Genomic DNA, 13,465 nt, shown 5'->3' on the forward strand with positions numbered 1-13,465 from the left:
TGTATGCCATGGACAAAGAGAAGCATTGGAATGTGAGGTTCACTTCCTCTTAATGTAATTGTCTAAGTCCTTCACAACAGACACGTTGTAAAGGAGAACCCAAAGAATATATGCAAGTGATACCTATGAAATGTACCCTCTTCCGGTAACAAACGAAAGGAAAAGAAAAATCCCCTGATAACCATTTACAACCATTTATGAGTCCTGATTCACAAAGGCGGTTAAACCTCAAGATTTGGGATCCAGGAAGCTGGGTGCTGATCTCCTCTCTCGCTGACTTGGCTTGCAATCAAAATGTACTTAATACACTGTATTCTATGTTTGTGTATTTAACATATTTAGACACACACCCTTTATTTATAAAAAGCAGCTTTTGTTTTCAGAGTGCTGCTGTATCTTTAATTTCAGTTAATGGATGAAACACCCCAGGGAGGTAGGCAGGGCATGTGTCATCAAGGGCTGATTTTTTTGGAAGTAGATTGCCAGGCCTTTCTTAGGCACATCTGGTAGACTTGGTTAGCAGCCGAGCACATTAACTGTTTGCACCACCCAGGGACAAAATAGTAACAAATACATTAATTCAAGGCCCGTGTTTGAAATAAGAGCTACTCCAGTGGCTGACATTGAAGGAAAGTACTCATCTCCGGCCCAGGAACTTCCTGCAGACTGCACTTAGCATCTCATGCTTTAATTTCTATTCCTTGGTTTACCCATAAAATGTGATATCCGTACAGGGGCATACTAGACTAATAATGGGCTAACATTAGAATTGTAGTTTCCATAGCACAGAATTTCTCTCATGTCTCTGTGCCTTTGCATTTGCTATTTCTATGCCAAAAAATGTTTTCCCTACCCTTCCTACCCCCATAGTCTACTCCGCTTTCCAGTCTCAGCTTAAAAACCACCCTTTTGTGAAGCCATCCCTAATTACCACATGCAGGTTGGGCTTGCTCTGTCTTGTGCCTCTCTTATAAGTACTTAGTGTTAACAGGGTCATAGCAATTTACTGTGTTGTGATTGCACTTTTATTTGCTTATTGTCCCCACTAGACTGGGAGCGCCTCAAGGGCAAGGACTATCTCACGACATCTCTGTATGTTCCTCCACGATGCCTGGTACATGACCTCTGAGTGAATGTCCCGAAAGGTTGCAGTGGGGATAGTGGTAATTACACCATGTTATTGCTCTTTCTCCTCAGAGCCAAGGACACCAGTGAGAAGTTCTCTCCTTCAGCTGCCAACCCTTGGCCAACAGTGCAGTCATTGGAAAACTGCATGATAGAGGGGAAAGATTTGGAGATGAAAGATTCTGTTAGCTCTCTCACTTATTGGCTCAGGGAGGTCATTTAAGCTTTTTGTGCCTCAGGTTTCCTCATATTATTGGGCAGTAACGGTGTCTGACTCACCAGGTTATTGAGATCTTAGTTTGTAAACTGCAAACATGAGAAGTAAAGAAGAAAGAGGCATGGTAGCCTAGTAGAAAGAACATGTGCCTTGGCCTTAGAAGGATTTTAAATCCAGACTGTTGACTTACCTTTCACCGCTTAATGCCCGCTAGCCTAGTTCTTTTACCTGCCACAGGCAAACAATAACACTTGCCAGATTAAGTAATGTGTGAGGGTTAAATGAGATTGAGGCAATGCTCCACTTGTGTTCCATCTATGTATGTTCAACTGTTACCAGACAGCTTTTGCACATTGTATATTCATATGTCCACATCCTCTGCCATTTGTATCCAAGAGAGAGGAGGCTGCCAGAGGAAAGGACAGGCTCCCCTGGCCTGTGCCCCCCAACCAGCCTGGCCATGCATTGGGACAGGGAGAGACACAGCCTCAGTCTGGTGTCACAACACATTCCTAGCGCAGCTGTTTCTGCGGTAGCTTCTCAACCACATTTCTTTTTAAAACTTTATTGAAGGAAAGCATACATACAAAAAAAAGCACATATCGTAAATGTAGACAGCACATTTTATGAACTAAAACACCCATGTCACCAGATCATTCATTCTCCTTGCTGCCTCTGACAGTCCATTCTATGAGTATACCACATGTCATTTTTCTCTGTTTTCTACTTTTGAGCATTTGGATAGCTTCTAGTTTGGAGCTATTACAAGTAGTGCTGCTATGAACATTCTCGTACATGTCTTTTAATGAGTATATGTTTTTCTCTTGTGTATATATTTAGGAGTGAAATTGCTAAATCAGAGTATACATATGTTCAGTTTAGTTGATACTACTCAAAAGTTTCCCAACATGGTTCTTCCAATTCACACTCTCATCATAAGTGTTTTAGAGTTCCAGTAGCAATTCTCACCAGCATTTGGTATTATCTTTTTTAATTTTAGGCATTCTGGTGGGTTTTATAGTATTTTGTAACATTTGGGAAATGAAACCTTTCCTTCAACCCCCAATACCTGAAGCTCTAAACTTTCATACAGTCGTTATCAGGAATGCACTCTGTACAAAAGCAGGGGATTGCATCAGATGTAAAGTGCCTAGTACAGTCCTTGGTATAGGGAAGGCAGATGACAAATGATAGCTGTTATTATTAGGTATTATTATCACTAAATGCCTTCTGTATTTTTAGGGGGTGAGGGAAGAGTGGTGTGGTGGATACAAAGAGGAATAAGACACAGACTCTGCCCACAGGGAGCTCAATATCTCATTGAAGAAGCCAACTTGGAAAACATTACTAGGCATTGTGATAGGAGTTAGGGGAAGGACGTAGTGCTTGAGCTGGGTCTTGAAGAATAAGAGTTCAACAGAAAGAAAAAAGGGAAATGGGCTAGAGGAAATGGCAGGGACACAAAACCCTTGGTAGGGGTTGCAGAGTAGACAATGAGCTGAAGTGCTCACTTGAGGGTGGAGTTGGTTACATGCTGTTGTTGGTGGTTCGGGCATTATTATCCTTGCAGAGAACTTGAGGGGACCAAGCTGGCAACTATTTGATGTCCATGTGAAGGTACAGCACTCCATCACCCTGTTCTCTGCCACCACCTTTTTTTTAGGTTTCTTTTTCTCCGCTGGGAAGGTGGTCAGCGCCTTTCTTCTCTCTCCTGGGATCAACGTCTATACTAAGTACAAAGTGCTTGAAAACCACCATTGAAGCTTTAACAGCTGTAAAATATTACTGGTTACAAGGATCCCACAGTTGCTCTGCTGTGGTCCTTTAGCTATTTATTTTTACACTGAGGCCTGGCTTAGATTTTTTATTCTTGCATAGGCCCTGGTTACTTTGTGGTGGCAATCAAGTTTAATAAAGTGCTCGTCTGCCCAATACCATATGTAGACAGTTAATAAATGTTCTTGAGGAATTTGATGATGATGATGCCAAAGATGGTCAAGGTGACATACATTCTTTCATTCATTGAGCGCTTACTCTGTGTCAGGCATTGGATATATAACAATAAGCAAGGTAGACATGATCTCTGCCCTCCTTTCTTTTTACTCTAGTGTGGCATCAGACCAGTAAGCAGTCAATTCTGTTACAATGCAGTGAGGGGCATGATAGGGGGAGGTACAAAGTGCCGTGGGAGTACAGAGAAGCCTTTCACCCAGACGGAGAAGACTTCCTGGAAAGGCGACATCTAAACTTAAAGGGGGGTTGGGAGAAAGTATTCCAGGCAGAGGAAACTGTGCGGGGGTGGGAGGCTGAGCACAAGGATAAGTATGGCTTGTTGGAGGAACTAAAAGAAGTTATCAGCCTAGACCATAGGGAGTCTGGAGAGGAGAGATAGGGGCAGGGAGGTGAGTACTTTAGAAAGATCTTCTAAAAGCATGGCTTTCAAAGTGTGATTCCTGTACCTTTGTCATCACCTAGTAACTTGTTAAAAAATAAAAGCCCTACCCCAGACCTACTGAATTAGAAACTTTCTGGATGAGCTAGCAGCAATCTGTGTTTAAACAAGCCCTCCAAGTGATTCTGACGCATGTTGGAGTTTGAGAACCGCTGCTGTAAGTAAACCTTTGTAATCCAAGGGTAGTCTGAGGAGCATCAGCATCACTTGACAGCTTGAAAGCACACAGCATCTCAGCCCCATCCCAGACCTACTATCAGAATCCACATTCTTCCAAGATTCCCCAGGTGATTTGCATGCATGTTAACGTTTTGAGACGCACTGGTCTAAACCACATTGAAAATGGTGAACTTTCATCTTAAGGGCTGCAGGGTGGAAATGGATTAGAGACGGTTAAGGCCAGAGGCAGGGAGACCAGTGTAATATAATTAAGGCTCAAAATACAAGTAACCAGCTTTCTCAGTACCAAAAAAAAAAAACCCAAATCCATTGCCTTCAAGTTGATTTCGACTCATAGTGACCCTATAGGACACAGTAGAACTGCCTGTTTAGGGTTTCTCAGTACAGTAACTTTTAAAATTTACTTCTCCCTCAATCCTCCAATCCAAACGTTCTGGCTTCTCTAGAGCACACTGCAGCTGTATGAAGACTAAAGAAAAATCTGATTGGAAAGAAGTGTTATGTGGAAAAATTCTATTTTCATTACCCATACAGATGGCCCTTTAAAATCGTGGTCCGTGGGTATGACCATACAGAGTTTTTTGCCAGGAATAACCCTGTGCAAAGCATATTCCTCCAGTCTCTATGCATGAAGTAATATGTGGTCTCTGACCTCTGACTTGGTGCTGTCTTTTGTGCATTCTCGATAGGGACTGAAGAGCTCAAACAACATATGACATATGGTTGAACTGTTTCTTATTTAGTTTGGCTTACTGTACATTCCAAAAGCTTTTCTTCCTGCTTAAATCCCCAAGCCACTCACGAAAGCAAAACGCACACAATATGCAGGACCTCAGAATAAAAGGGATGGGAGTGGACAGGTTATCTCCCGCTGTGCCTACTGAGGTGCAAATGTTTCTTTTTCCTCACTTCCTTGGTAATTTCTACAGAGACTGGATGCCAGTCATTTCATGCTTAAGCACTGAAATCTGGGAATGTAGTTTCTAGCAATTTTCACAAAATTTAAGTACAACTCAGTAGTTTAAATATGTTGTAGAGTCTTCAGGCTTGTGTTTTCCTGATTATGTAAGAGAGATTTCACTTACAAAAACACTACTCATTTGAGAATTGCTATTACAATTGAAAAGATATTTCTATGTTATTAAGAAATATTATACACCTGCTCTATACAGTACTAGGTATGTAGGAGGGTTTCACAAAAAATGTGAGCCTTGCGTTTAGGGACTTAATTTAAAACAGAGAGCAGGATCATAGTACTAATGCTGCCACGCTCTTACTTTGTCGTCCAAGGAAGACGCTGTTTTCTCCTGAGCCTGAAGTCAGCCCAGAATCTTTCGCAACAGAGCACTCCAGGCAACTTTTACATAGATAGACAAAAATCTGTCCGCCATCCTTTCTTTAAAACATAAATGCATTCCCAGTACCTTGGGTACTTGCCTTGCCTTTTTAAGTATTCTATTGGTTTTTTGTTCATCATTTTACATATGAGTATTGGAACCATAGAACTTTCTGAGAAAGCAGAATGTGGTGAGGTTGCTTTTTCAAACAGAGAAGTTAAACTTCTAAATTCAAGATGAACATTTGGTTCGAGTACATGATTACAAAAGCCCATGCCCATTACTTGCCACTATAAACTTTGTGTTTTTCTTGGTTACTTCCAACTTGATTGTCCTTGTACTTTTTTATTCATATAAACTAGTTTCGTGACTCTAAAGCTACTGGCTGGAGTGAATGTTGACCACAATTTTGAGTGTCCTGGCACCAGGGCTTCTTTCAGTGCTGCCAGAGTCATCTGCTTTTGTAGACTTCAAAGGCCTTGTTGGTCGTGACTTGCTCAGAATCATCATTTCTGATGATTTCACGCCCACTTGTATCTTTGGCCCTCTTCTCATCTCACACATTTTCCATGGATGCTCCATCAAAGGCCAGAGTTTCAGCTACATTTATTAACAAATCCCAAGTGTGTATTTTCTGACTCCTCTCAAACTCTTAAACTCTAGACACTTAGTTTTAACTGTCCATGAGATGTTTCTACCAGGTTGATACAGAGGTGTAGGGAGAGGTGGTTACAGGGGGACGTTTGTCCCTGGGCACAAGTCCAAGGGGGGGCCAGATAAGGCTGGCCGTTGAATCACCATCCCTACCCCCTTACCCCTGTAGATGAGGTGGGGCAAACTTAGAGGTTGCCCCTGGGTGCTTGTTACCCTCCCTACTCCTCTTGGGTAATAAGAGTTAACGTAAATCAAGTGCTTCCTTGGGGCCAGGGCACGTGTAAGAGCTTTGCAGGCGTAACTTAACCTTTGAAACAACCCTGAGAAGTCATCATCCCCATTGTGCAGATGGGAAACACAAGGCTTAGAGAATCACACCGTTAGTAAGTAATAGGACTGAGTCTGATACACAGGCTGTCTATAGTTTAATAGTATCTCCAGACACCTCAGTTTTGGCTTATACAGAATTGAAGTCGTCTACCCCCGCCTGAAAACTTCAGTGTTAACCTTATAAACCAGTCCACAACAAATGCCGTTTTGCTCTCATATCCTCCTTCAAGGTCCAGTAAGTTACAAGTCCTATCAATTCTGTCTCCTAAATAGCTCTCAGATCTTTCCCTTCCGTTCTATTCTGTTAATAGACTTTGTGCAGGCTATCATTATTTCTTACCTAGAATGTAATCCTTACTCCCCACTTGGTTATTGTTATTTTCTTTCTTGGATAGAAGAGGAAAACTACCGTGTCCCTTTTAGGTTATTAATACTACACTTATCTTAGGTACAAAGATAGGACCTGGATGAGCCAACTTTATTTAGTGTGGAGCAAGTCAAAGGTTTTTCTTATTTAATGTTTTCACTTGCATCTTTGTAATAATGTCTTTTGTTTGCTTGTTTTCTAGGAATGTTTACCCTTGCAGAAGTTGCTTCACTTAATGACATCCAGCCAACTTACCGAATCCTGAAACCATGGTGGGATGTGTTTATGGATTACCTGGCTGTCGTTATGTTGATGGTAGCCATCTTTGCAGGAACCATGCAGCTTACCAAAGATCAGGTGGTCTGCTTGCCAATGTTGCCAACTCCTGTAAATTCAAAGGCACACGACGTTACCACCGACATCCCAAAGACAGAAGCAGCCACTGACCAAGACCAAGATGGGCGGGCAACAAATGACATTTCCTTTGGCACATCTGCTGTGACACCCGACGTACCTCTCAGAGCCACATATCCTCGTACAGATCCCACAGTTCCCAGTCAGGAGGCAAGGAAAGAGAAGAAAGACCCAACAGGCCGAAAAACAAACTTGGATTTTCAGCAATATGTATTTATTAATCAGATGTGTTACCATCTGGCCCTCCCCTGGTATTCTAAGTACTTTCCGTACCTTGCTCTTATACATACTATTATTCTCATGGTCAGTAGCAACTTTTGGTTCAAATATCCCAAAACATGCTCAAAAGTAGAACATTTTGTTTCAATACTAGGAAAGTGCTTTGAATCTCCTTGGACGACTAAAGCGTTGTCTGAGACGGCGTGTGAAGACTCAGAGGAGAACAAACAGAGAATAACAGGTGCTCAGACTTTACCAAAGCACGTGTCTACCAGCAGTGATGAAGGGAGCCCCAGTGCCAGCACCCCGATGATCAACAAAACTGGCTTCAAATTCTCAGCTGAGAAGCCTGTGATCGAAGTCCCCAGCATGACCATCCTGGATAAAAAAGACGGGGAACAGGCCAAAGCCCTGTTTGAGAAGGTGAGGAAATTCCGAGCCCATGTGGAAGACAGTGACTTGATCTATAAACTCTATGTGGTCCAAACAGTTATCAAAACAGCCAAGTTCATTTTTATCCTCTGCTATACTGCAAACTTCGTCAACGCAATCAGCTTTGAACATGTCTGCGAGCTAAAAGTTGAGCATCTGACTGGGTATGAGGTATTTCAGTGCACCCACAATATGGCTTACATGTTGAAAAAGCTCCTCATTAGTTACATCTCCATTATTTGTGTGTATGGTTTTATCTGCCTCTACACTCTGTTCTGGTTATTCAGGATACCTTTGAAAGAATATTCTTTTGAAAAAGTCAGAGAAGAGAGCAGTTTCAGTGACATTCCAGATGTCAAAAACGATTTTGCATTCCTTCTACACATGGTAGACCAGTATGACCAACTATACTCGAAGCGTTTTGGTGTGTTCCTGTCAGAAGTCAGTGAAAATAAACTGAGGGAAATTAGTTTGAACCATGAGTGGACGTTTGAGAAGCTTAGGCAGCACGTGTCCCGCAATGCCCAAGACAAGCAGGAGTTACATCTGTTCATGCTGTCAGGTGTGCCCGATGCTGTCTTTGACCTCACAGACCTGGATGTGCTAAAACTTGAACTGATTCCAGAAGCTAAAATACCTGCTAAGATTTCTCAAATGACCAATCTCCAAGAGCTTCACCTCTGCCACTGCCCTGCAAAAGTTGAACAGACTGCTTTTAGTTTTCTCCGCGATCACTTGAGATGCCTTCACGTGAAGTTCACTGATGTGGCTGAAATTCCTGCCTGGGTATATTTGCTCAAAAACCTTCGAGAGTTGTACTTGATTGGCAATTTGAACTCTGAAAACAATAAGATGATAGGACTTGAATCTCTCCGAGAGTTGAGGCATCTTAAGGTTCTCCATGTGAAGAGCAATTTGACCAAAGTTCCCTCCAACATTACAGATGTGGCACCACATCTTACAAAGTTAGTCATTCATAATGACGGCACTAAACTCTTGGTACTGAACAGCCTTAAGAAAATGATGAATGTCGCCGAGTTAGAACTCCAGAACTGTGAGCTAGAGAGAATCCCACATGCTATTTTCAGCCTCTCTAATTTACAGGAACTGGATTTAAAATCCAATAGCATACGCACAATTGAGGAAATCATCAGTTTCCAGCATTTAAAAAGACTGACTTGTTTAAAATTATGGCATAACAAAATCGTTGCCATTCCTCCCTCCATTACCCATGTCAAAAACTTGGAGTCACTTTATTTCTCTAACAACAAGCTCGAATCCTTACCAGTGGCAGTGTTTAGTTTACAGAAACTCCGATGCTTAGATGTAAGCTATAACAACATTTCAATGATTCCAGTAGAAATAGGATTGCTTCAGAACCTGCAGCATTTGCATATCACTGGGAACAAAGTGGACATTCTGCCAAAACAGTTGTTTAAGTGCGTGAAGTTGAGGACTTTGAACCTGGGGCAAAACTGCATCACCTCCCTCCCAGAGAAAGTTGGTCAGCTCTCCCAGCTCACTCAGCTGGAGCTGAAGGGCAACTGCCTGGACCGCCTACCAGCCCAGCTGGGCCAGTGTCGACTGCTCAAGAAAAGCGGGCTTGTTGTGGAAGATCACCTTTTTGACACCCTGCCACTTGAAGTCAAAGAAGCACTGAATCAAGACATAAATGTTCCCTTTGCAAATGGAATTTAAACTGAGCTAATACGTGCATACCCACGTGCAGGCACAACTTCCTAGATTGCAAATGCTCACGTACAAGTTATTGCAAGATAATGTGTTTTAGGAGTAGATACATCTTTAAAAATAAAACACTGAGAGGATGCATAGAAGGCTGATAGGAGACATAACTGAATGTTCAATGTTTGTAGTGTTTTAAGTCCTTCATTTCCGAATTTTTTTTTTCTTTTGGGGAAAGGGAAGGAAAAATTATAATCACTAATCTTGGTTTCTTTTTAAATTGTTTGTAACTTGGATGTTGCCGCTGCTGAATGTTTACAAATGCTTGCCTGCTACAGTAAATGATTAAATTGACATTTTCTTACTATATCACCTGTTTTGGGGGTGTCTTGATTTGCTTGGGTTAATTGGTGCAATATTCCTTTAACTCAGACTACTAAAGTAGACACCAGGTTGGAACTTGTAAATTTAAATTTGCTGAAATATGGATTTCTTTCCCTTTTGATTTAAAGCACATCTTACAAATATTGTCCTGGAAGTATTGCTGCTGCTGCTGAAAATAGCTTTTATACTCTTGAAATGGAGTTTCCTGGGTGGGGCAGTTAACACACTAGGCTGCTAACTGAAATGTTGGAGGTTTAGGTCTACCCAGAGGCATCTTTGAACAAAGGCTGGCTGTCTACCTCCAAAAAATTAGCCATTGGAAACCCCATGGAGCACAGTTCTACTCTGACACGTGGGGTCGCCATGAGTCAGAGTTGACTCGATGGCCACTGGTGGTGCTGGATAGATACTCTTGAAGGCCTAGAATGCAGTAAAGGTGTGTAGATTGCTCAGGATTTTGATTTGTTTGTTAAGGATAAATAGTGACAAGGAAAAACCAAAGAAAATGACACTCCTTAATAGTGACTAGTTTGTGTAATCTGGAGTCCTGATTATGTGGTACATTTTTAATCAATAATACAGGGTTGACAATAAACAGGAAGTTTTTAAAAATAAAGTATCTTAAGTTATAACAAAAATAAAATTTTTAATGACTTAATGGTTAGCAACCTTCCAATATCACCATTTGGAAGAGCTCAGAAAAATCAAAGCAAGTGTCATCATTTCTTGCCCTTTTCACTGTTTCTGTGGTGGTAGGAAGAAATAGGACCCACAGTTCATTGATGTAGAAAACTCTGACTTTCCTTGTTCATTTCAGTGACAGGCTGTATTTCTGGTGTTTGTCTGCATCTAGGTGGGTCGTGTCCGGGGAAATGCTGACAGAATGCACCGTATAGATATCATCTTCCTTTTTTATCTAACTTAAAAAGAAACCAAACCCATTGCCTTCGAGTTGATTCTGACTCATAGCGACCCTATAGGACAGAGTAGACCCAGCCCATAGAGTTTCCAAGGAGCAGCTGGTGGGTTCAAACTGCCGACATTTTGGAATGTATCTAAATCCATCTCAGAAATTAAGAAATTCCTTGCCTTTCTCACAAATACTAAACCGTGGGGGGAATGGCCTGTGAAAAGTGTAGGTGAATCTTTGCCTGCAGTAGAGCCTGTAATACTCCGAGAAGTCTTTATCACTGATAGAAACGGTTACAGCCACTGTGGCTGAATTAAGAACTGACCCCAGCTCCAGCATCCTGGTCTTCCTCCCTCCTCCTGATTTGGAAAATGAGACAGAGGACAATCATGAAATTTTGATGCAAGCGAATGCTCTTCCATATACACATCTTCCATTCCTTTTTGCGTTCATTCATCTATTCACTAACATTGATTATGCACCTACTTCATGTCCAGCCAGTGCTAGCTAGGACTGGGGAGTCAACACTGGACTAAGTCACAGTCCCTGCCTGCAGGGGGTGGGGTTTGCTTTATAGCAAATTGGGGGAGATAAGCAATTACACAAGTAATTACAACTGTAATAAGGTATACAAGGTTCTGTGTGAGTGAACAGTGTTGAGGGTGGGGGCAAACTTAGTCAAAGAGGAGGTTCAGGGAAGTTTTGCTCTTATAAACCCTGCCTGTAACCCTGGACATTTCCTTCCCACCAGCCACATAGGGCCCTGTTCTTCCTGCATAGGAAAACCACCACCTGAAATTAGTACGGCATTTTTAGAGGGTCTCCATGTGTCGTATTTATGTGGTTAACAGGCCAGATCTTGCAATTCTTGCTTTTCTTAAAGCAAATGCATATTGTTTGTGAAGGGCAGAAGTGGCAGGACTCTCGCTGGTTAGCGTGGTGGTCAGAGCAGAGCTGCTCTGTAGGAGCTGGGGTCTGCGGCACTCAAAGCTTGACCACTGCAGCCTTGCCCAAGCAGTGCTGCCTGTGGGTACCTGTTTCCTATGCAGTACTTGGGGTTCAATCACTTAAAACTGATTGGTGGTAGAGGCCTTCAGACAGTATTAGCGGGTACTTTTCTTCTTACCCATATTTCTATTGACTTCATCAGCTCTTAATGATTTCCTTGAACTCTGAATAGTTTACGGTCAATTGCTTTAAGTGCCAATTTTCATGCCACTGTTTGCAAATAGCAGTTTAATATTTTAAAAGTTGCCTAAGAAATGTTGGGTCATTTAGCAGACTTTAAATAGACTGAGTCTTGGAATCTCAAGGAAACAGCAGATGAGAGAGCTGTGGGCCCAGAGGTAACTCGTTGGCCCACGTGGGCACGTGAGTTTGTGTTGGCATCGCACACACCAGACATGAGGGAAAACAAACTAGCTAGTTTCCGTGTACAAGTTTTGGCTTATTAGTGTCTTCGGAGCTTTCTCCTAAGCCTCTTGAGCACCGCTCTGCAGAAAATTAAAAGTAGCTTTAACATTCCATGTCTGAGTAAACCCCACAAAGTCTGAGAGAACCTGGTTTACTTTTGACCATTTGACTTTGTTTTCGGGACTTCAGAAGGATGAATTAAAATCATTACGGGGACCTCTTCTTAGTCATGGAGATTTAGTAATTTAACAATAGGTGGGAAGAGTTCAGGTCCCTGGCTGGTCCCAAATGGTTTGCTCTTGGCTACTAACCTAAAAGTTGGCAGTTCAGATCCACCCAGTGGCACCACAGAAGAATGGCCTGGCAATCTGTGTCCATAAAAGATGATAGCCAAGAAAACCCTGTAGAGCAGTTCTACTCTGTAAAACACGGGATTGCTGTGAGTCAGAATCCACTCGATCACAGCAGGTTTGGGGTTTTACGTAGAAAGAGTTCACTCTACATAACTCCTGGACCAGCATGACCAATTGACATATTTCATATATAAAGAGAGAACCCATGTTTTAGTAAGATTATCTCTAGTACTTTCCCTGACTAGCTCCCCTCATCTCTACATCAACCAGTAACCAAACAATCCCAAGTTGCTGATGGCAGCAAACTCCAAACTGCCCTTGAGACTGCCACCCAACAGTTGTTTTCATTCACCTTGCTGAATAAAAGCTGGAGTGCTGGCCTGGCGAAGATTTTCTGGCAGCACTTGCGTCAGTAATTCAGTCTAATAAAATGGTCCCTTTATCAACTGAATCCCCAAACAAAGACTGTATTAACAAAAAGCCCCTTTCATGAAAAGGAGAAGGGAAAAAAAAGAACAAACCCCTGAAAAACAGTTTTCAAATGTCCTCTAACTTGTGACTATGACATGAAGAAGTGGCCCCGTCTGGTCCTGGCCAGCTGTGGCTTTCCTAAGATAACAGTACCAGATAGGGTGGTATCTGTAAGAGGAAGTGGTGAGCCTAAGGGGACAGAAGAGCAGCAGGCCACAAACCATTTCTCAAGTCTGGACTAGCCTGGGACCAGTCATGGGGCTGAAATTGGGAATAAGCCCCTAAGGTCACAAATCTTAAAACTGGAAGAAGAGTAACTGTTCTGCCTTCAGCTTTCTGTCTTTGCAAATCAGTGCATGAACTGTTCAGGTAAGCATCACCTTTCCCATGGGAACCCACAGAATTCTTTGCTTGAAGTCAACCCTGAAGGGTGGCTGGTGTTAAGACTCATGGCCTCCCTCCCACTGCTGTGGGACCCCAGAGTGTAGAGACTACCCCAGTTCTGCCTCTTGTCACCGGAAGGT

The 13,465-nt window shown here is 42.3% G+C and overlaps 1 protein-coding gene across 7 annotated transcripts in view; it reads left to right on the forward strand.

Annotated features, from left to right (window-relative positions):
* Nucleotides 1-9,779, forward strand: part of LRRC8D (leucine rich repeat containing 8 VRAC subunit D) — a 141,482-nt gene extending 131,703 nt beyond the window's left edge. For all 7 annotated transcript variants that reach the window (XM_023733395.1, XM_023733394.1, XM_004378721.3 and 4 more), the window contains one exon: nucleotides 6,865-9,779. In XM_023733395.1, coding sequence (XP_023589163.1) covers nucleotides 6,867-9,425 — 2,559 coding nt within the window. In that variant the 5' untranslated portion in view covers nucleotides 6,865-6,866 and the 3' untranslated portion in view covers nucleotides 9,426-9,779. The remainder of the gene's footprint in view (nucleotides 1-6,864) is intronic.
* Nucleotides 9,780-13,465: the final 3,686 nt, after the last annotated feature.

This window comes from Trichechus manatus, unplaced genomic scaffold (genome assembly GCF_000243295.1).
Source record: "Trichechus manatus latirostris isolate Lorelei unplaced genomic scaffold, TriManLat1.0 scaffold00058, whole genome shotgun sequence".
NCBI lineage: Eukaryota > Metazoa > Chordata > Mammalia > Sirenia > Trichechidae > Trichechus > Trichechus manatus.